Raw genomic sequence first — 22,479 nt, forward strand, 5'->3', positions numbered from 1 at the left:
TGAAGGGGCTGCAGGCTGCCTGGGCGTGGGGAACAGGGTGGAGTGGGGTTCCCCCCAGTGAGGGGGAGTGGGGAGCTTGGGGCCAGGCTGGGCATGGGGGATGGGGTGGAGTGGAGGTCCCCTCAGTGAGGGGGAGTGGGGAGCCAGGGGCCAGGCTGTGCTGGGAGCCCGTTCATAAGCCACGCCGTGTGTCAGAACAGTTGTGCTCGCCTCTTAGAAACCTGAGCACTGTGTGTGTGGGGAGTGGGAGCCGGGTGAGTCCGTGTATGTCAGCCTGGGGGTGTTTGAGACGACCTGTGTGTGTTGTATGTGCGCATGTCTCTGAGCTCGCATATGTGTATGTGTATTGATGCCTCTGAATGTATTCACGTGTGCTCATGCTGTTCATTTGTTAGCATGCTATTCTAAGATAGCATGTTCACCATTTTAAGATACAGTGGGGAACAAAATCGAGGTTTCCTGAGGATTCGGGTGGGGAGACAGGGGCGTGGATCTAATAGCTACCCACGCAGGGCGCTGGGTGTTTTGGAGCATGCCCAGGGCCTTTAAGGTTTGCCCCAGGGGCATCTTTGTGTTTTGCGTGCACACGTGTGTGGGCCCACCTGCATGTGTCCCTGCACACCCAGTCTGTGTACACCCTGTCTGTGTGTCTGTGCTTGCCTCGTCTGTGTTTATGCTTGGCCACGCACACGTGCACTGCGTCTTGGGCTTGCCACCTGGGCCTGCAAGGCATTGTGGGTCGGGGTCCTGCCTGGCGCCCCCTACAGAGGCCTGAGGCTGCCTTCCGGGGAGGCACAGGACTCTCACCAGGGGCCCTTCCCTGCAGCTGGAGCAGGCTGTGCGGCGGGAGTCTGGGGAGCCAGAAGCCCAGGAGCCCAGGGGGCTGGCCCTGCAGAGTGTGGAGCTGCGGCGGCAGCTGCAGGAGGAGCAGGCCTCCTACCGGCGCAAGCTGCAGGCCTATCAGGAGGGCCAGCAGCGGCAGGCACAGCTGGTGCAGCGGCTGCAGGCCAAGGTTGGGCCACCGCCCTGCTCCCTGCACCCTTCTTCCCCCCCCACCCCCAACCCCCGCAGCTAACCCACTCTCCGGCCACCCCCAGATTCTCCAGTGCAAGAAGAAGACCTCAGAGACGGAGCAGCAGCTGCTGGAGAGATGCGCGGAGCTGGAGCAGCTACGGCTGCGGGTGGGCACCCGGGGGGCGGGGCTGGCCCTTCCTGCCCTGCCCAGCCTGACGCCCCTGCTTCCCCACCCCCAGGACGCAGGGCACAGCCAGGACCTGGAGAGCGCCCTCGTCCGCCTGGAGGAGGAGCAACAGAGGTGGGCCCGCGGGAGGTGCACGGGGCCGGCCGCCTTCCGCTCAGGCACCCACCGGGCTCTCCTCTGCCCCGCCCAGGAGCGCCAGCCTGGCCCAGGTGAATGCGCTACTCCGGGAGCAGCTGGACCAGGCGAGCTCGGCCAACCAGGCCCTGCGGGAAGATATCCGCAAGGTGACCAGCGACTGGGCACGCGGCCGGCAGGAGCTGGAGCAGCGGGAGGCCGCCTGGAGGCGCGAGGGCGAGGTGGGCAAGGGGGCCACGGGGTCCCGGGGTCTGGCCTGACCCCAGGAAATGGCCTCGCTGGTCTGGCAGGGGAGGGGCCTCGCGCCAGCTGAGCCCTTTGATTCTCCAGCAAGAACACCCGCGTGGGTCGTCATGCCCTTCTCCAGGGCATCTTCCCGAGCCAAGGATAGGACCCCGGTCTCCTGCACTGCAGGCAGATTCTTTATGATCTGAGCCACCAGGGAAGCCCCATTAGGGAGAAAAATGGTTGTCATAACAATAGCCTTGATTAGCGCATACTGTGTGAGAGGCCGGCATCTTCTCTGATCCTCTTAATAACACACATGGATGGTGCTTCCGTCCTCCTAAAGAGAGGTTGAGCTGCTGCCCGGTCATGCCGCAGGCAGCTGGGATGCAGACCGAGGTCTCCGGCATCTTCTGCCCTTTCCCGTGGAGGCTTTGACACCCAGCTCCCTGGGCCAGGGGGAGGCATGGGTGGTGAGCGAGGCAGCTCCGGCCCAGCCTCGCGTGTGAGCTGGCGTTGGTCACGGCACGCTCACCCTCAGGGCGGCCCTCGGGATGCTGGGCATGGGTGGGACGCGGGTCGGCCGCTCCGGCCCTCACTTCACTCCTCCGTCCCCCAGTCTTTCAACGCCTACTTCAGCCATGAGCACAGCCGCCTGCTCCTCGTCTGGAGGCAGGTCGTGGGGGCCCGCCGGCTGGTCAGCGAGGTGAAGACGGCCACGGAGAGGTGAGGCCTCAGCGGGAACAGCCCTGCTCTTGATCACTCCGCCCAGCTGGGCTTCGGTCCTACCTGACCCGCCTGCTGTGTGCCTGCCCTGCGGAGAGGCAGAGGCACCTGCTGATAATTAACTCTTACCAGATCAGGGCAGTCATTTCGTATTTGTTTAATGTGTTTACTAAACTGACTGACTGTGACTAAATAGTCATATCTTACTAAACTAAAAACTTGTTTTTTTAGTAAATTATTTTTTTAGTAGTTCTAATAATTTTTAGTAAAAAACTAATTTTTTTTTGGTTTAGTAAACATATTTTACTAAACTAAAAACTATTTTAGTGTTTACTAAATTTACCGTTTCCTAGTTACTACTAGTACCCTGGAGGAGGCCATGGCAGTCCACTCTAGTATTCTTGCCTGGAGAATCCCCAAGGACAGAGGAGCCTGGCAGGCTGCAGTCCATGGGGTCATAAGAGTCGGACCCGATGGAGCGACTAAGCACAGCACAGTCATTACTAGTAACTAGTAAACATTTACTAGATATTTGTTTCTAGCTAGGCTGCTTGTGCCTTTTATTTCATTTCATATCCCCAGTGTTCCTGTGAGGTAGGAACTGTAATAGTCCTCACTTGTCAGGGGAGGACATTGAGGCTCAGAGAGTTAGAGTGACTGTTCACAGATCACAGAGCCGTAGGAAAGAGGCTGGTCAGGGTTTATCAGCCTGTTTTTAGTCCACTAGACTATTCAGTGTCTACTGCCGAGGACCTTGCAACCTTCAGGGAATTCCCTGGCAGTCCAGTGGTTAGGACTCTGTGTTTTCACTGCTGAGGGTCCAGGTTCAATCTCTGGTCAGGGAACTAAGATCCCGCAAGCTGTGTGCAGCCAGAAAATTGAAAAATAAAAACAAAGGACCTTGCAGTCTCTAGATTGAGGAAGTGAGTGGTCAGTGACATGAAAGTGGAACAGAAAGGATGTCCCAGATGCTCAGAAGGATGGAAGGGGTTGTGAAAGTAAAAGTTGCTCAGTTGTGTCTGACTCTTTGTCACTCCATGGACTGTATAGTCCATGGAATTCCCCAGGCCAGAATACTGGAGTGGGAAGCCTTTCCCTTCTCCAGGGGATCTTCCCAACCCAGGGATTGAACCTAGGTCTCCCGCATTGCAGGTGGATTCTTTACCAGCTGAGCCACCAGGGAAGCCCAAGAATACTGGAGTGAGCAGCCTATCGCTTCTCCAGGAGGTCTTCGTGACCCCAGGAATCGAACCGGGGTCTCCTGCACTGCAGGCGGATTCTTTACCAACTGAGCTATGAGGGAAGCCCCCAAGGGAAGGGGTTGGGAGGCCAGAAAAATGCTTCATAGGAAAGATGGAATTTGCACTGACCCCAAAGGATAGGTAGAGTTTTAACTAGCAGAGCTGAGGACCCTCCAGGGAGAGGGAACAGCAGGAGCAAAGGCTTGGAGGTGGGAGAAAGTGGCAGACAGTGGAGCTGAAGCAGAAGACGAGTGGGAGTTCAGGTTGGAAAAGAGCCTCACAGGTCCCTTCTGCCCCCGCCCACATCCACCACACACAGCTTGTGGCATCTTAGTTCCCCAACCAGGGATCAAACCTGTGCCCCCTGCACTGGAAGCGTGGAGTCCTAAGAACTGGACCACCGGGCAAGTCCCTTCCTACTTGCTCTTTGAGCAGGTGAGGCTGTGGGGAGAGCCCAGAGGCAGGCAGACCAGTCTGTCTCCTTTTGTGCCTTAAGCATTTGTTTAAGTAATGACCTTTCGGTGAGATATCTCATATTCGCTCAGTATCCAGATTTCCAATTGATTCATCAGTATCACAGATGGTTTTACGTTGGTTTCTGCCTTTAAAATTGTTTGAATTGGGATCCACAGATGTTCACAAAGTGTGATTTGTTGATTTGTCTTTTAAGTCGAATATTTTATTTGTTACAGAAACTGGGACAGTTGTCCTCAGAGATTTCCACAGTCTGGATTCTGTGGTGTCCTTTAACACCTTTGTCCCCTGTATTTCTTGTAAATTGGATGTTGGATTTAAGGCTTCATCAGATTCAGGTTCGGGTTGTTGTGTTTTGACACAACTTTTTCACAATGCTGTGTACCCTGCCATCAGGAGCCTCTCTTTTTGTGTGTTGGCAGCCCTTGACACTTGCCAAGGTCCAGACATTCTTCAGAGATTGCAGAATTGTGATGGTCTCATTCTGTCACTGTGTCATGTATTAGCTGGAATTCTTCTATAATAAGGCACTTCCTCTTCTTACCATTTGATACCCAGTGGTACAGTTCATTCAGGAAAGGGAAGAATTTAACCTATTTGATATATTTTAAGTATGTATTATTTTAAATTAGCATTTAACATTTTAGCACCTTGCTTTTGAAGAATTCATATAAGCCCAAGGTTCAAATTTCAAAAGGTGTACTGCAACAAGTCCCTCCCACCTTTGATCCAGACACTGAGGCACATTTGATAAAAGCAAATACAGCAGACTGTACATGTCTCCTTCTCCCCTGGCTTCCTCCACTGCTTTTTTGAAAAACAATATTTATTTATTTATTTTTGGCTGTGCTGGGTCGTAGTTGCCGTGAGGGCTTTTCTCTGCAGCAGGTGGGGGCCACTCCATTTTGGTGCGTGGGCTTCTCATGCAGTGGCTTTTCTGGTTGCAGAGCACGGGCTCTTGGGCGCTTGGGCTTCAGTGGTTGCAGCTCCCGGGCTTAGTTTTTCCACGGCACGTGGGATCTTCCCGGATCAGGGATCGAACCCATGTCTCCTGCATTGGCAGGTGGATTCTTTACCACTGAGCCACCAGGGAAGCCCCCATTGTCATTATAATTTACACTTGGAAGTCCACCCCCCCTCATCCAACCCCCGTTCTGTGTCCTCTCCACCAGGGACCTGCTGCAGCTGGGAGGGGAGCTGGCCCGCACCTCACGAGCCATCCAGGAGGCGGGCCTGGGGCTGAGCGCGGGGCTGCGGCTGGCCGAGAGCCAGGCCGAGGTGGCCCTGGAGAAGCAGGCCCTGCTGGAGGAGCAGCTGCGGAGTAAGCAGCTGCAGGAGCAGGAGCTGGCCCGGCAGCAGCTGCAGAGCAACCTCGACAAGGCCAGCCTCAGTGCCAGGTGGGTTCCCGGAGGCACCGCTTGAGGCAGGCCTCACTGGAGCGGACGGCCAGGGGTCTGGGGCGGAGGGGTGTCTGTTCACCAGTGATGGGCCCTTCCCCTGTGTGCGCTTGGCCAGTCTCCCCAGGCCCTCCGTTTGGCAGAGGGGAAGACGGAGGTTCAGAGGGCTCTTGCCCCAGGTTGAATTTCATGTTTGCAGTTCAGCCTCTGCTTCCAGTGGTAAAGAACCCATCTGCCAGTGCAGGAGATGTAAGAGAGGCGGGTTCGATCACTGGGTCAGGGAGATGCCCTGACCAGGAAGATCCCTCCTCCTCCTGGAGGAGGGCATGGGACCCACTCCAGTCTTCTTGCCTGGAGAATCCCATGGACAGAGGAGCCTGGCGGACTACAGTCCACAGGATCGCAAACAGTCAGACATGATGAGTGGCTTGGCGCCCAGCAGCACTCTACTCCTGAGATCTAGGCAGGTCCCAGAGTGCTTCGCCGTGAGATAAAGTGCCTGGCACCTCATTCTCATTCCGAGATGAGAAGTCTGCAGCCCAGAGAGGAGACAGACTTGCTCCAGGTCACACAGCAAGGGAGGCAAACCCTAGTGTCCCTGCCTCAGGTTTGGGGGAGCTGGGGGTTTGAGGAGAAGCTGGGTGGGTCTCCCGTTCACCTGTGTGGCTCCCCCACCTTCAGAGTGACTGAGTTGGCTCTCACAGTGGAGCGCCTTCAGGACCAGAATCTGGAGAAGGACCAGCTCAACAAAGCCCTCAGTGAGAAGCTTGAGGCCCTGGTGAGATGCGGGGTGGGACGGGAGGGACTGGACACAGGCTGAGGGCTGGGTTGCTTGGGCATCCCACTCAGAATCAGCGTCTCCCCTCATTAACTGAGCACCTAGTGTGTGCCAGCTCTAATGTGAGCACCTAGTATGTGCCAGCCGTAGTGGTTAGCACATTCACTTCCTTTATCCCATTTCATCCTCTCAGCTGTTCTGTAGCATGATCCCCATTATACAGAAGAGGAAGCTGAGGCCCAAGAGAAAATACTTGTTCAGAGTCTCAGAGCCATGATGCTGGCGAGTCAGGACTGGAACTCATGCCTGTGCCCTGCTAGCCCAGGGCTCTTTCTGTTGGAACTCAGCTGCCTCCCCACCAGAGGGACACCCCTCATGGGTACTGCCTGGGTTGGTCATCCTGTGTGAGGTCTAGCCTGGATTCCATGTCCAGCTCTCTTCCAATAGGCTGTGTGGCCTGGGGCAGACACTGTACCTGTCGGGGCCTGGTCGGTTCAGTGAGGGCTCTGGTGCCGCTGTGGGGTCTCCCAAGCCGTTGGCCTCTGGGCATGGCCTTCGAGGCGCCCTGATAGGCAGTGGTCCGGGTAGGGAGACCGTGGAGTTTCTGACTAGGGCAGAGACCCTGACCACTCTTTCTTTGTCTCCCCAACACCACTCCAGGAATCCCTGCGGCTCCAGGAGCAGGCAGCCCTGGAGACAGAGGAAGGAGAGGGGCTGCAGCAGACCCTGAGGGACATGGCACAGGTTGGAGCCAGGCCAGCACTGGTGGGGGCCTGGGCAGGGCCAGGGCAGGTGGTCCTGGACCACCTCATCCCTTGGTGGCCTTGAGCTGAACTGCAAGCTGTTGAGGGCGCTGGAGCCCTCCCTGCTGTTTAACACCCCTTCTATTAATAAATAGCTTGGCTAAAACTCTGCCCAGGAGAGGAGGCACTGCCTGTTCCCTGCCCATCTGAGAAAGGCTCTGTGGTGTCTTCCCAGTAAATGGAAGGCGTCCCGGCGGGCTGAGGGCTGTGATCAGGAAGCCGTTTGGGGAGGGGGCCTAGGGTGTGCTGCGGAGTCTGGGGTGAAGCTGGATGCCAGGACTCCAGTGGCCACGCTGCGCCCCACTAACCGCACAGCTCCCCTCTCCCACTCTCTGACCCGCCCCCAGGCCGTCCTGTCGGACACGGACAGCGGCGTCCAGTTAAGTGGCTCTGAGCGCACAGCGGACGCCTCGGACGGCAGCCTGCGGGGGCTCTCGGGGGCCCGGACCCCGTCCCCGCCGAGGCGGCCCTCGCCTGGTCGCGGCCGCTCCCCGCGCCGAGGCCCGTCCCCCGCCTGCTCGGACTCCTCCACGCTGGCCCTCATCCACTCGGCTCTGCACAAGCGCCAGCTGCAGGTCCAGGTGGGACGGGGCTTGAGCGTCCTCCGCTGGGGCTCCAGCCCGGGGGTGGGCCTGGGGCTTCCGTGGGTTGAGCCTGAGCACCCTAGGGAACCCTAGGGAGAGCCAGAGCCTGGGGAGAGGGCAGACAGCCGGGACTCCGAGGTGGCCGAGCTCTCTGCGTCTGGAGTGGGAGGGGCTTGAGCTGCTGGGGGCAGAGCCTGGGGGGGAGCTAGAGTCCCAGTATGGGAGGGGCTTGAGCCGCTGGGAGCGGAGCCTGGGGGGAGCTAGAGTCCTGGTGTGGGAGGGGCTTGAGCTGCTGGGGGCGGAGCCTGGGGAAGCTAGAGTCCTGGTGTGGGAGGGGCTTGAGCTGCTGGGGGCGGAGCCTGGGGAAGCTAGAGTCCTGGTGTGGGAGGGGCTTGAGCCACTGGGGGCGGAGCCTGGGGGGAGCTAGAGTCCTAGTGTGGGAGGGACTTGAGCCGCTGGGGGCGGAGCCTGGGGGGAGCTAGAGTCCTGGTATGGGTGGGGCTTGAGCTGCTGGGGGTGGAGCCTGGGGTGGAGCTAGAGTCCTGGTGTAGAGGGGAAGACGAGTGCCCACATAGACCAAGCCAGAGAGCCTTGGGTGAGGGCATCAGACGCGGGGTGGGGAAAGAAGTGTGCTTGGTGTTTGGCAGACTTGGGTAGGAGTTGCCTGGGGCCCCAGGAGGTGGAGGTTCAGAGACCTGGCAGAGGTGTCAGAAGGGTGGGAGGGCCCCGTGCAGGGGAGTGGAAACTGAGTCTATGGGCTTCGCTCCACTTTGCCGCCCAGGGATGGACACAGGTCTGGGTCCCAGCACAGGCTGGTGTACATCCTGCGGAGAGCAAGGGCTTCCCTGGACTCAGTGATTCTGCCGCAGGACATGCGCGGGCGCTATGAGGCCAGCCAGGACTTGCTGGGCACCCTGCGGAAGCAGCTTAGTGACAGTGAGGGTGAGCGCCGTGCCCTGGAGGAGCAGCTGCAGCGTCTGCGGGACGAGACCGACGGGGCCGCCCGGGCCCGGGAGGACGCGCAGCGGGAAGCCCAGCGCCTGCGCAGCGCTGTCGAGCTCCTGAACAGGTGCCGGGGGCCAGAGGTGGGGCGCCCAGCCCTGGGGATGAGTTAGCCTGTGCGTGCTGGATTTGCACTAATATGGTCGTAACTGGCCATGTGTGTCTGTTCAAATACGTCAACATTTACAAAAGTAAACATTCAGCCCCGCAGTTGGATCAGCCTCGTTTCAAGTGCGCCTGTGACTATGAAACATTTCCGTCAGCCCCAAGAGCCGTATTGGCAGTGTCATTCTCGACTCTGTTTCTTGGGGATTTCAGAGACAAGAAATTATCCATTCTTGGTTGCCTGTTCTTTTTGATTTTTTGTTCTTGGTTTTTTTTTTTTTTTCTTTTTAAATGTAACTTCATAATAAAAAGGTTGAAAATGGAGGGAAATAAAAAGGGGAAACCTCTTCACAGCCCTCCCCCCCACCCATCTTGACCCTGTTAATGTCTTGGCTATGCTTTCCGTTGTGTTTCCTGACAGTTTGCAAACGTCCCCTGTACACCTGTGTGCCAGGCTCATTGCAAGTCCTTCATATGTATAGTCTCAGTCTTCCTGTCAAACCCATGCAGTTCACCATTACCGTCTTGAGGTTGAGAGACTTGCCCAAGGTCACACAGCAGTGTCACTGGGGTAGGAGATGGGATCCTGGTCCATCTGATAGCAAAACCAGTGCTTCCCATGCCTTCGGTGCTTTTATGTAGTTGTATTCTTAGGAAGTGCTTCATTTTGCATTCTGTTTTTCTTAATTTCACATTGTTATGTTTTCATCTGCCTACTACGAGCCTTCGTACCTAGTGTATTTACAGGTTGCCATTTTGAGCAAAGGGGAGTTGACACTGGAGGATATGACAGCCATCAGCCCTAAACCAGAAACTCCAGTCTTGGAAGGAGGCTCTTCCCTCCCTTGCCCTGGCTACCACGTGCTGCTGGCCTGGGCAGCAGACCCTGTGGGATCTGGACACACCCAGCTCTGTTGGGCCTCCCAGAATTAAAGGGCATGGGTGCTGTAAGGGGGCCTTTCCTGGCTAGGTGGACTAGCAGAGCTGGTGGCAACAGTGTCCACATGTCTCAGGAGCCTGGCCTGGCCTTTTCACCTGATGGCAAGGCTTCCACCCATTCCTCTGGGCCTCCAAGTGGGCTGGATGGGGGAGAAGGACGTCTGGATTCTCTTTACTGGAAAGAGTCAGCTCCAGGGAGACATGGATAAGATGAGTGGGCCACGTGCAGGGGCAGGAGTGCTTCCTGGAGGCATGGACCTCTGAAGGCGGCAGTCTGTGGCTCCTGGCTAGGACAGTAGCGTGGCCATCCTCCCCGGTGGAAGGGGCCCTGGCAACCCCTCCAGCTCCCCTTCCTTTCATCCTGCAGGGAGAAGGACAGCCTGGCCCACAGCCTGCAGGCGGCCAAGCAGCAGGCCGAGGAGCTACGGCAGGAGTGGGAGAAGCTGCAGGCGGCCCAGGAGGAACTGCGGCGCCAGCGGGACCAGCTGGAGGAGGAGCGGGAGGACGCGGCGCAGGACCACACGAGGGCACGCGGGGAGCTCGAGCGCAGGCGAGTCGTGCTGGCTCTCTGCCAGGGCCGCTCGGCGGGGCCCCGGGGCCCCGGCTGTCCCTGGGGGCTCGGGAGCATGGACTGTGTGCTGGATCTCCTCCCTGCACCCCTCTGCTGTAGGGTCTTCTAGCCAGACCCTACAGGAAGCTGGGGCTCGGGCAGGTAGAGTCGTCTCCCAGAGATCAGAGAGCTGGTAGGAGGTAGAGTGTGGATGATGATAATAACTAATAAAACAGGAGTTACTTTGTTGTTTGGTCAGCCAAGTGTCTGACTCTTTGCAGCCCCATGGACTGCAGCATGCCAGGCTTCCTTGTAGTTATATTAACTATATGCATAACATTTATATGTAACATTAATATAACAGTTATATATAACTTCATATATAATATAAAGTAATATATAATATTCAGTTCAGTTCAGTCACTCAGTCATGTCCGATTCTGCAACCCCATGAACTGCAGCACGCCAGGCCTCCCTGTCCATCACCAACTCCCAGAGTTTACCCAAACTCAGGTCCATTGAGTTGGTGATGCCATCCAACCATCTCATCCTCTGTCATCCCTATTATTTAATTAAAATGTAACATTTTATATGTAACTATTATTTTAATAATATTAATATTATTTTAAAATTTAAAATTATAATAATAAGACTAATACTAACATTACAAAGTACCAGACGCCATTTTAAGCATTTAGATTCTCTTATTTCACCTTCATAATAACTCTGTGATATAGGGGATGTTATTAGCTCCATCTTATCAACAGTGAAACTGAAGCACAGATAGGTCATTTAACTTGCCCAAAGTCACACAGCTAGTTAATAGAAGAGCCAGGATTTGAACCCAGTCACTGGGGCTTCAGAGTTAACCTCTTAATCACTGTACTGTTCATTTATTTCTCTGAGGCATAAGTAACAGTGATGTTTAGTACGTTGTGGCAGTGGATATTATCCTTGTTTCTGAAGGCCCTTGGGGATGTATGTCAGGTTACAATAGGACACATGTCCTTTTAACAACTTCATGAGGTGGGTGTTAACCCATTTTGCAGATGTGAAAACTGAGGTTCAGAGCCACTGTGGGCTTGGCTGCCCTGTGGGTGAGGCTCCTGCCTTGGGCCTGGCCCTCGCTGCTCCAGCATGCCTGGCTGTGGGAGGCTGAGGGGAGTGACCTGGGGCACCCCCCTGCCCTCTGTCCCACAGCCACAGACAGCTAGAGCAGCTGGACGGGATTCGTTCAGGGCTGGCGAAGGAGCTGGTGGAGGTGCGGGAGGCGCTGAGCAATGCCACGCTGCAGCGGGACATGCTGCAGGCTGAGAAGGCCGAGGTGGCCGAGGCGCTGGCCAAGGTGGGTCCCCATTTGCCACCCTGCCACAAGCACCCCTCTGCCCTGGGCCCCAGGCCTCCTCCCTCTGGCCACAGACTGACCCCCTCCTCCTGGACTCAGGCTGACCTCTGACCTGGACCATAAATGGACCTCTGATCCCGGCCATAAGTGAACTGCCCTCCAGGCCTGGTCATACCTCTGCTTTTCTAGATGCTTCTGGGGCAGGGCCTGTGGCTCAGGGCGTCCAGCCCCACCTCTGGGCACAGGTCCTGGGGTCTGTGAGGGCCGGGGGCACAGTTCTTGGTTGCTGCGTGCCCCGCTCCCTGTGGTCTAGGCCCTGAGCAGGCCCACCCGCGATGCCACTCTGGTACCCTCTGACCTCGGGCGTGCCCCGTGGCAGGAGCCAGCTTCGTCGGCCCTTGCGCAGCTCTGCGTGGGCAGCAGACCGTCTGCAGGGATTCTTTCCGGCTCGTGTTGTGTCTCTCTCCTCAGGTCCCTGCCCTGTCTGAAGGCCTTGTCTCCCCCTCCACTCCCCCACCCATCTCTCTGCCTTTCTCCTCATCCTTCTGCATCTCCATGTCCCTCGAGTCTCTTCCCCCATCTCTGTGCCTGACTGTCTGGCCACTGGTCCCAACCCTGCAGGCAGAGGCCGGCCGCGTGGCACTCGAGCTGTCCATGACCAAGCTGAGGGCGGAGGAGGCCTCTCTGCGGGACGCCTTGTCCAAGCTGAGCGCCCTGAATGAGGGTCTGGCGCAGGACAAGCTGGCTCTGAACCGCCTCGTCGCCCAGGTACGTCGTGGTCCGGCGGGCCCTCCTGCCTCGCCCCCGACCCCCGCTCCTCAGAGACCCCACGGAGGCATCCCCAGGCCCAGCCCACCTCTCCTTGGACACCTCCATCCCTCTGTCTTGTTCTGTCTCTTGACTCCATCTGTCTCCTCTCTCGTGGTCTGGCGGAAAAGAAGGTCTGCAGGCCCTGCATCTCCTCCCCAGTGGTCTGATGGCCTCTGGCCCTGCACTTGGCCCTCGGGAACCTCCCCTCCCCGCCGGTGGGGGTGATTGATGGGTGGGCCCCCTCCCGGGATGAGGGCTGGGCTTGCCCCTGCTCTCAACCCCACCTGACCCGCAGCTGGAGGAGGAGAAGGCAGTCTTGCTGGGCCGGCAGCGGCAGGTGGAACAGGCGGCTGCTGCGTCTTGGGAGGAGCAGGAGCGGATGCAGCAGGAGCGGCTGGAGCAGGAGGTGGAGCGGCAGGGCCTGGAGGGCTCCCTGCAGGCGGTGGAGCAGGCGCGGGAGGCGCTGGAGCGCCAGCTCCCCGAGCTGCACCGTGAGCGCTGCCGGCTGCAGGAGCAGCTCGCCCAGGTGGGTGGGGGGGCGCGGCGCTGGAGGGCTTCTAGACACCGGAAGTCACAGGCGCTGGAGCCTGATTCCCAGCTGAAATCCAGCCCTGCCTCTGCAAGCTGGGACCTGGGGCAAGCTCCCCAAAGCCCCCATGCCCCGGTGGCCCCATCTGCAACACAGGGATGATAGTTCTTATCCTAGAGGGTTGTTCTGAAGAGTGCACCATGTAAACACTTGGAGAAATGAGTCACCATTTAGTAAAGATACAATAATTGGTAGAGAAGTTCAGAACTGGAATCTTAGATGTGCTGGGAAACCACAGCTGTGAGGAACCTTAGGGTATCTGTCCCAGAGGGCCTGGCTTCCTGGGAGGGGTCGCTAGCAAACAGACCACGAGGTGCAGGGAGCCAGGGTCCCAGTTCCCTCTCTTGAGGCCTGCAAGGCAGCTCTCCTTTGATCTGTTCTATGTATTCACCTCTGGACATTTTGCGGGTACAACAAGCAAGGGTTTGATTACTGCCCAAACTGAGTGAGGACTCTCAGGTTTGCATGCGGTGTGCACTGCAGATCCAGAGAAGGCTGTGATTTGCCCAAATAAACACAGCTCATCAGGGTAGACCCCCTGGGCTTGAGCCTGGTCTCCTGCCTGCCAGGCTGGGGCTGGGTCAGGCCCAGGGCTGGGATACTTCAGGATGAGCAGGGGAGACCCCAGGGGTGGCGCTCACTGCACCTGGTGGGGGCCAGCTCTCCCGGCAGCTGAGTGAGCGGGAGCAGCAGCTGGAGCAGGCGCGACAGGAGACACAGCGGCAGACGGAGGTGCTGGAGCAGGCGACCCGGGAGAAGGAGGCGCTGGCCAAGGAGCGGGCCAGCCTGGCGGTGCAGCTGGCGGCTGCTGAACGTGAAGGCCGGGCCCTGTTGGAGGAGGCCGCACGCCTGCGGTAAGGCCTCGGGCTCTGCCCGGTCCGCTGGGGGTACCCACCCTGGGGGGGATCGGCCAGGGTTGCCCGCTGACCAGCCCCACCCACGAATTGGCTCACAGGGGCAGTTACTTAGGAGCCAGGGCTCAGGCTTCCCCGGGGAGCGTGGACCTGGCTGGGCAGGTAGGCTGGCACCTGGCCCTGCCTGGCCACGCCCTGGAATCTGCTGGGGCCCAGGGGGCTCAGGCCTCAGGTATTGCGTGTGCTGCAGCTTGGAGAAGGAAGCCCTGGAGAGCAGCCTGTTTGAGGTGCAGAGGCAGCTGGCGCAGCTCGAGTCCCGGCGGGAGCAGCTGGAGGCAGACGGGCGGGCCCTGCTGCTGGCCAAGGAGGCCCTGACCGGTAGGCAGGCCTGGGGCAAGGGACGGGCAACAGCAGGCTCTAACCCAGACTGTATCCCGTGGAGTTCTGGGCTCTCCTGAAGTTGGGTTCCTTGGCTTCGGCTGACCTGGCTCCCAGCCCCTCCTCTCTCTGGGCTGCGGGCTCCTCATCTGACAGTTAGGAATGAGGAGCCCCACCTCATGAGACTTCACCAAGACGAGGTGAGGGAAGCGTGGCCTCGGCATGACGCCTGCTGTTTATCGTCACCAGGACCCTCAGGGAGCCCTGAACTCTCTGTGGAGCCGCCGTCGGCTGCTTTCACGATGACTTTCACTGCCCCCAGTCTCTGAACTCGGGGTTTTTTCTCGCTCAACAAACACTTACTGAGCACCTCAAGAAGGGAAATGCCGACAGACCCTGGCGGACCTCCAGCCCCCAAGATGGTTTTTAGATTGTCCAGAGTGGGGTGCACCCTCATCACGGTCATTTTCATTAGTGCTGATAGTCCCCCAAGGATAGTATGGCAGTCAGTCATTAAAGGTGGCGTCTTACGGAAAGCTGCGCTGCCTTGGGAGGTCACCTGTCTCCTCTGAGCCTCCCTATCCTCATCTGGGAGTCGGGGGTAAGCCGCCTAGTTGTGATGTGAAGCTGTGATGTGCCCGCCAGGTGCCTGCCAGAGTAAGCACTCGGTGACGGGGGTTGCGTATGTTTGTGTCCTCCCCGTTTTGATGCCATTCCAGGTCAGCATGGCCACTGGGCCCATGCAGCAGCCGACGGGGAAACTGCGGCCTAGAGAGGGCAAGGAGGTTCTCTAAGGGAACTCAGCCTTGATACCAGAGGGACGCTTTCCCCTCTGGAACTTTGCCCCCGTGGCTCCCCTGGCCCGAGTCTGCTGGCCCACTGGGGAGTTCCCCTCCAAACCTGACTCCATCCCATCTCTCCTGTACAGGGGAGCTGGCGGGCCTGCGGCAGCAGATGGCAGCCACAGAGGAGAAGGCTGCTCTGGACAAGGAACTGACGGCCCAGAAGCTGCTGCAGGCTGAGCGGGAGGCCCAGGCCTCTCTGCGGGAGCAGCGGGCAGCCCACGAGGAGGACCTACAGCGACTCCAGCGAGAGAAGGTTCGGGCCGCTGGCTTGGGGCGGGCTGGGGCGGGCTGGGTGGGGAGGGGTGGCTCTGAACCACTGGCTTTAGCTCCTCTGTGACCTCAGGCAAGTCAGCCTTCTCACTCTGCCTCAGTCTCCAAATCTGTGAAATGGAACTTCAACTGTGTTTCAGAAGCCCTGGGGGCAGCTGGGAGGATCCATCAGGGGCCCCTTCTTATCAACCATGCAGATTCCCAGGCCCCAATCTGTTCTAGCCCTGGTGATCCAAGGCAGGAGGTCCACAGACATGTTTGGAAAATGCTGATCTAATGTATAGCAGGAAAGCACTTTAATTTGCGAAGAAGTGCTATTTGCATTTGAAAGTAAATTCTGGGGACCAGAGTACATAGGAAAGTGAGGGCCCAGGTCACTGAAAGAACAGAACAGAAGTATCTAAGAACACTGGCTCTGGAGCTGTATTGCCCAGGCTTAGACCTGATCTTGGCCACCTGCTGCTTCTGTTACCAAAGGTCTCTGCCTTCACATCCTCATCGTAACCATGGGGGATGGTGATAGTCTGAGGCTGGCCAAAAAACTTGCTCGGGCTGGTGTGGCACACCTGAACGAACTTTTTGGCCAGCTGAACTACATGAAGGGCTTCACACAGAGCAGGTGCTTTATGGGTGCTGTTGTGGTCACTGTGCTGAAACACTCCCAGGCGGGCCTCTGGGCAGGGCCCTGTGTCACCCGTCTTGGACTGGGCTGCCTCTAACAGAGGGTTCAGGCTGTGGCCCCCTCCACCAGCGGCCCATGCACCCCATCTTCTTGGATTTGGGTGGATGGAGCCCCCCTTCCCAGCAGGGGTGGCACCGCGTTTTAGGCAGGCAGTCTTCACAGCTGTTAGGACGAGTGCGGGGCCAGGCGTCCCCCTCAGGCCCCGGGGGGGGCTCTGCCTGTGGGTCTCACCCACCCAGTCCTGGTGGCCAGACTCCATGCCCACCCTCCCTCCCCCTGCACCCCCAGACTCAGCCTCTTAATGTCAGCAGATCTGCAGCTCTCAGACCCAGGCCTCCTCAGTCCTCACAACTGGCCCAGACCCCTAGCCCCAGGCCTTCTTCCACACTCTGCGTGTGTCCGTGCTAAACCACTTCAGTTGTGTCCGATTCTTTGCAACCCCATGGACTATATCCTGCCAGGCTCCTCTGTCCATGGATTCTCCAGGCAAGAAGACTAGGGTGGGTTGCCATGCCCTCCTCCAGGGAATCTTCCTGACCCAAGGATCGAACCCGAGTCTCTTACATCTCCTGCATTGGCACATTGGTTCTTTACTACTAGCGCCACCAGGGAAGCCCACAACAACCCAGTGTTCTAAAATTCAGATTGCCCCTTATCACCCTGGCTTGAGACCTCTGCTGTCCCTAGGAATCAGATCACTCCTCCCTAACGCCCACTGGTCTGGTGTGGTCTGGCCTGACTGCTGCCTGTGGCTCTGGCCCTGGCCTTCTCCCTGTCCACCTTGTAATTCAAGCTCCAGGGACCGTAAATATCACGGTTTCCCTGTTCGTCTTCCTCCTTCCTCCGAGCTGTCTCTGGGGCTGTACTCTGGCCCAGGATCCTTTTTCTTTTTTCTCTACGTGACTGACTGCTGCTCATTTCCTTTAGGAAACATTCTCTGCCCCTGCTCCACTCAGCCCCCATCCTCCCAGCCCGCTAGCCACTGCTCCTTGGGGCTTGCACAGCCCGGCATGTCCCCGGCACAGCCCTTCCTCTCAGCCACCCCACCCGCCCCGCGGCCTGGCCGCCCCCCGGGCGTGGAGAGCGGCTGCCCGCCAGGCCGCGTGGCTCACGCACACCTGGGTCCGGCCCTCAGGAGGCGGCGTGGCAGGAGCTGGGCGCGGAGCGGGCTCGCCTGCAGGGTCAGCTGCAGCGGGAGCGGGAGGAGCTGCTGGCCCGGCTGGAGGCCGAGAAGGAAGAGCTGAGTGAGGAGATGGCCGCCCTGCAGCAGGAGCGCGACGAGGGCCTGCTCTTGGCCGAGACTGAGAAGCAGCAGGTGCGTGGGCTCCGGCGGCCGCCCCCTGGGGGCTGGACCCACTTGCCGCCCAGGCTTGCGGCCAGGAGTCCTTTCCCAGGCCTCGGTTTCCTCACCACACAGTGGGAACTCAAGGGGTGTTTGTGAGGCATCACCGAGACCCCCATGTCCAGCGGGCAGGTCTGGCACACGGCGGGAGCTTACCGAGTGGCCACCGCAGTCTTGACACCATGAGTGTTCCTGAAAACCTGACCCCCTGCGCCCACCCCTCCTCCACCCTGGGCCAGGCATGGCATCCCTGTGACCGCCTCCAAGCAGTCCCCACAGAGCCTGTGTGCGGCAGCTGACCCTCCTCAGAAAGAACTAACTCCTGACCTTCCTGTAACGTAATGGAGACAGGGCAGGCTGCATCCATCTCTTCACACCCGCCGTGTCACCCGGGGCAGGTCACTTTACGTCTTTGAGCCTCAGTAGCCTCATCTGTAAAATGGGACTAATGAAAGGCCCTTCAGGATGTGCGATCTCCAAGTTGTGTCCGTGTACAGGTTGTTAGTGCTGTCAGCTCTTTCCTGGGGCTGCGCCGTGGCCCTGGCTCCACCTGCGGTGGCCCGGTCAGGCCCCACGCCCCCCGGGGAACCGTTCCCAGGGCAGGGTGGGGGAAGGCCCGAGCATCCGCGCAGGACCTCCCAGGGCCCTGAGCCCTTTGCTCCCGCCTCTCCCCAGGCCCTGTCCCTGAAGGAGTCCGAGAAGACGGCGTTGTCCGAGAAGCTGATGGGGACGCAGCACAGCCTCGCTGCCGTCTCCCTGGAGATGGAGCGACAGAAGCGGGACGCCCAGAGCCGCCAGGAACAGGGCCGGGTAGGCCGGGGGCCAGGCGGGGGAGGGGGGTGCGGGGTGGGGGCGTGGCCCGGGGGTGGGCAGAGGACCGGGCGAGGTGGGGGCAGGGCAAGGAGGCGGGGCCCGGGGAGGGGGGCGGGGTATTGGCGGAGGTCGGGGCTGGGGTGGAGCGGAGGTGTGGCCCCCGGCGGGGTGGGTCCGGGGCTTGGAGGCGTGACTGTGCCCTGTGGCAGCTTCCAGGCTGTGCGGGAGGCGTCACCCTTCCTTGGGGGTCCCCACTGGAGGGAAAGGGCACAGCTGGGCCCTGTGAACCCCTAGTCTGAGGGGGATGAGCTGCGTGCAGAGTACCTGCCGGGTGTCAGGAGATCACAGACGGCCTGACGGGCCGGTGTGCGGGGCTGCCCTGGGAGCCGACAGTGGACCCCAGCTGCAGTCAGGGGCGGGCTGGCGGAGGCAGGGCCGGGGCGGACACCACAGCGCCAAGTCTGAGGAGCCGTCGGTCCTAGAGCACCGTGAATGCTCTGACGTCCGAGCTGCGGGACCTGCGGGCCCAGCTGGAGGAGGCCTCCGCGGCCCACGCCCAGGAGGTGAAGAGGCTGCGGGAGCAGGCCGGGGACCTGGGCCGCCAGCGGGAGTCCTCCCTGCGCGAGGTGAGCCTCCCGCCCGTCTGCTCACCCCTCCGCCGCAGCACAAATGAGGCCGCTGAGGGCCCCAGAAGGTGCCCTTGAGAGTAAGGGAACAAAGGCAGACCGGGAAGCAGCAAACATTTATTAACAGCCTGCTGTGTATATGTGGAGCTTGAGCTCTCTCAGAAAGGTTGGTGGGGTCCCCGCCTTCTTAACTCATTATTGACCAGGGATTTTTGCAGAAACTAATGCCTGTGGCCAGCAATTTGTAAGTGAATATTGAAACGTCTTTGGTCAATTTATTCAGGTAACAAAAGTTGTATTAATACATCTTTGGTCAATAACGTGTTAAGGTTGATCTATAGGATGGTTGATCTTTTTGGGGGGCTGTGTTGAATGATGTGGCAACTTCTCCAACCGGGGATCACACCCGTGCCCTCTGCAGGGGAAGTGGGGAGTCTTAGCCACTGGACCACCACAGAGGTCCCGCAGGGCACTCTTGATTGATGATTAGGTAGTAGTAGTATTAGTTGCTCAGTTGTGTCTGACTTTACAGCCCCAGGGACTATAGACCACCAGGCTCCTCTGTCCATGGAATTCTCCAGGCAAGAATACTGGAGTGGGTAGCCGTTGTGCTTTCCAGGGGCTCTTCCTGACACAGGGATCAAACCCGGGTCTCCCGCATTGCAGGCAGACTCTTCACCATCTGAGCCACCAGGGAAGCCCCGATTGATGATTCTTTCAGGCCAGAGCACCCTTGACTCCAGCATGCTTTGCCCCAGATCATAACCTGCTCACCTGCAGGCCCAATTGCAGCAGAGGGATGGGGCCGGCGCCCTGTGCCCAGGGAAACAGGGATGGGCGGGCTCCCACCCAGCCCATGGGGGCCTAGCCCCCAGCTGTGGACACCCGCTGTCCTCACAGGCAGAAGAGCTCCGGACCCAGCTGCGCCTGCTGGAGGAGGCACGCGGCGGGCTGCGGCGGGAGTTGCTGGAGGCACAGCGAAAGGTGCGGGAGGGCCAGGACGGCCGCGAGGCCCAGCGCCAGGAGGCGAGTGAGCTGCGGCGCAGCCTGAGTGAGGGCGCCAGGGAGCGTGAGGCCCTGCGGCGCTCCAACGAGGAGCTGCGCGCGGCCCTGAAGGCAGCGGAGAGCGAGCGGGTCAGGTGGGCCGCGGCTGCGTCCTCAACCTCATCCCTGGGACTAACTCCACCCCCAGGGTTTTGGGGGAATCGTACAGGTGGGGTGTCCCTGTCCTCGGACCAAGCTCAGACTTGATTCATTTGAGGTGATTTTCCTTCCCTGCAGGAAGGGACGTGGTGGTGGCCAGTGGGCGGGCGTCCAGACCCTGGCCCCACCTGCCGGCATCGCCCTGGAGACCAGTGTGCGTTGTTGGTCCACCTCTCCCCGACGAGGGCCTGCTCCCCGTCCCTGGAGGGCCCGGCCCAGGGGAGGACCGTGTGGCAGGCGGCACTGGGCACCTGTAGGCAGGAGGCTCCCAGAGCCCCTTCAGAAACCAGGCAGAAGGGCTGCTATATGGGGTCACTCAGGGTGCCCTCCCCAGGACCTCAGGCCACCTCTGCCCTCTGCCCCCTCCAGCCTGAAGCTTGCCAACGAGGACAAGGAGCAGAAGCTGGTGCTCTTGGAGGAGGCCCGGGTGGCTGTGGGCAAGGAGGCCGGGGAGCTGCGGGCCGGGCTGCAGGAGGTGGAGCGCTCGCGGCTGGAGGCGCGGCGGGAGCTGCAGGAGCTCCGGCGGCAGGTACTCCCCTCCCCCCGTCCCCCTGCTGGCACGTGCTGTGCGCCCCGAGTCCACTGCACCCCCTTCCTGGAGCCGAGGCCCTCGTGTATTTAAAACCAAGGGCTTGAACTGTAACAAGGCCTGTTACCTGTCCTTGGCATTAATGGATGGTCTTCGAGGAGTCCTCAAACCCTGAAACTGTGTGCGTGTGTGTGTGTGTGTGTGTACGTTTGTGTACACATTTGTTCACATATCTCCAAAGATTGGGTCCCGGGCTCCTAGCCAGTTCTCAAAGGGATCTGTGAACAACCGGAGGTGCAGATCCCATGAACTAGGTCAGGAGCTGGCAAACCCTTTCTTGTAAAGCGCCCAATAGTAAATATCTCCAGGTTCCTGGGCCTGTCTCTGTCACGACTACTCTACTCTGCCATCACAGGGAGAAGGCTGGCCTGGATGGTACCTACATGAGTGGAGTGTGTTCCATTAAAACTTTGCCTGTGGACATTTAAATTTTAATTTTATATACTTTTCATGTGTCAGAAATATTTTTCTTTTGCTTTTCTTTCAACCATATAAAAATGAGTCATTTTTAACTACTTAAAAACATACAGACCATCTCTAGCTCAAACCGTTACAGAAACAGGTGACTAGTGGAATTTGGCGTGTGGAATCTTGGTCTGCAGCTTGCAGAGCACTGACCTAGATGACCTCCAAGGCCACCAACAGCAGCAAGCACTTAACAAGTGCCCGCTGTATGCTGGGCACTGGCCAGCAGGACAGGAAACAGCCCTCTTTGGCACCCAGGCTCTGCCTCCCCCAGAGATACTACAGCCTGAATAACAGATCCCGCCCACCTTCCACCAATGCGCCCCTCTACCCAGGCCCCCTCCTGTTAGGCTGAAGTCCTGGGAAAACACGAATCTCTGAAGGGAACTCACATCTGTGTGCCAGGCTGTTGCTGGGGTTTTGTGTGCCATAGCACGTTTTCAAGTTCCCTGCTACAGTGCTTCAGGGTATGTAGGCCTCATCCCCACCTGCTCCTGGGGAAATAGGGGGCTAGAAACATCCGTTTGATTCTACTTGTCTGAGATCATATCCCAGTGTGCTGCTTGTGGGCTGTGTGACTTTGGGCAAGTCACTTCACCTCTCTGAGTTTTCATTTTCTTGTCTTTAAAGAGGGATAATGTTAGTACCTATCCTGTATTAATGAGTTCACATGACCAAAGTACTTAGAACAGGGCTGGACTTGTGGTAGATGCTCCATAAAAGTTAGGCATCATTGTGGAGGTGAAAGATGACCTAGAGTCCCTGCCCTGCAGAACTCCGAGGGGCTCAGCACTCCCTACCCCCACTCTCCGTGGTAGGTAGCTGTGATTAGGTGGTATGCTGAGCTCACTGGTGCCCAGGTGCCTGGCCTGGCTGCAGTTATCAGGCATGGGCTTCCAGTGGATTAGGGTTGTGTTCAGTGTATGTATCCCTAGGCTCCCTAGGTGACTCAGTGCTAAAGAATCCGCCTGCCAATGCAAGAGGTGTGAGAGATGTGGGTTCCATCCTGGGTGGGGAAGATCCACTGGAGGAGAAAATGGCAGCCCGCTCCAGTGTTCTCGCCCAGAGAATCCCATGGACAGAGGAGCCTGGTGGGCTGCAGTCCACAGGGCTGCAGAGGGTCCGACACTGAGCACGCGCGGCCGTGGTCTCCAGAGCAGGGGGTCCCGAGTCCCCTCTGCCAGGTTTGGGCCGGGCAGGTACCGGGGCAGAGCTGGAGGACTGCCGCTGGAGCTTGTGGCCCTCACGGGCACCCTGGGCTCGAAGGGAGCGCGGGTGCTGAGAAGGGTCCTCCGTCCTGCCTGTGCCCATTCTTTCTCCCAGATGAAGATGCTGGACAATGAGAACGCCAGACTGGGCCGAGAGCTGCTGGAGCTGCAGGGCCGCCTGGCGCTGGGCGAGCGGGCAGAGAAGGAGGGCAGACGGGAGGCCCTGGGTCTGCGGCAGAAGTTGCTGCGGGGTGAGGCCAGCCTGGAGGCCCTGCGGCAGGAGGTAACCAGGCGGTGGGC

General features: G+C 58.9%; 1 protein-coding gene across 1 annotated transcript in view; it reads left to right on the forward strand.

The window, feature by feature from the left end:
• The window catches only part of CROCC (ciliary rootlet coiled-coil, rootletin), a 43,833-nt gene that overhangs the window by 5,123 nt on the left and 16,231 nt on the right, over positions 1 to 22,479 (forward strand). Inside the window, exons 4-26 of the mRNA XM_061148012.1 lie at positions 827 to 1,012; positions 1,098 to 1,181; positions 1,254 to 1,315; positions 1,392 to 1,557; positions 2,181 to 2,287; positions 5,175 to 5,399; positions 6,081 to 6,177; positions 6,838 to 6,921; positions 7,328 to 7,561; positions 8,434 to 8,633; positions 9,978 to 10,160; positions 11,361 to 11,505; positions 12,127 to 12,273; positions 12,611 to 12,841; positions 13,565 to 13,758; positions 14,009 to 14,136; positions 15,065 to 15,234; positions 17,069 to 17,248; positions 17,951 to 18,085; positions 18,571 to 18,714; positions 19,615 to 19,853; positions 20,287 to 20,446; positions 22,295 to 22,462. Of these exons, the coding sequence (XP_061003995.1) occupies positions 827 to 1,012; positions 1,098 to 1,181; positions 1,254 to 1,315; positions 1,392 to 1,557; positions 2,181 to 2,287; positions 5,175 to 5,399; positions 6,081 to 6,177; positions 6,838 to 6,921; positions 7,328 to 7,561; positions 8,434 to 8,633; positions 9,978 to 10,160; positions 11,361 to 11,505; positions 12,127 to 12,273; positions 12,611 to 12,841; positions 13,565 to 13,758; positions 14,009 to 14,136; positions 15,065 to 15,234; positions 17,069 to 17,248; positions 17,951 to 18,085; positions 18,571 to 18,714; positions 19,615 to 19,853; positions 20,287 to 20,446; positions 22,295 to 22,462 (3,669 nt within the window). The remainder of the gene's footprint in view (positions 1 to 826; positions 1,013 to 1,097; positions 1,182 to 1,253; positions 1,316 to 1,391; positions 1,558 to 2,180; positions 2,288 to 5,174; positions 5,400 to 6,080; positions 6,178 to 6,837; positions 6,922 to 7,327; positions 7,562 to 8,433; positions 8,634 to 9,977; positions 10,161 to 11,360; positions 11,506 to 12,126; positions 12,274 to 12,610; positions 12,842 to 13,564; positions 13,759 to 14,008; positions 14,137 to 15,064; positions 15,235 to 17,068; positions 17,249 to 17,950; positions 18,086 to 18,570; positions 18,715 to 19,614; positions 19,854 to 20,286; positions 20,447 to 22,294; positions 22,463 to 22,479) is intronic.

This window comes from Dama dama, chromosome 8 (genome assembly GCF_033118175.1).
Source record: "Dama dama isolate Ldn47 chromosome 8, ASM3311817v1, whole genome shotgun sequence".
NCBI classification, from domain to species: domain Eukaryota; kingdom Metazoa; phylum Chordata; class Mammalia; order Artiodactyla; family Cervidae; genus Dama; species Dama dama.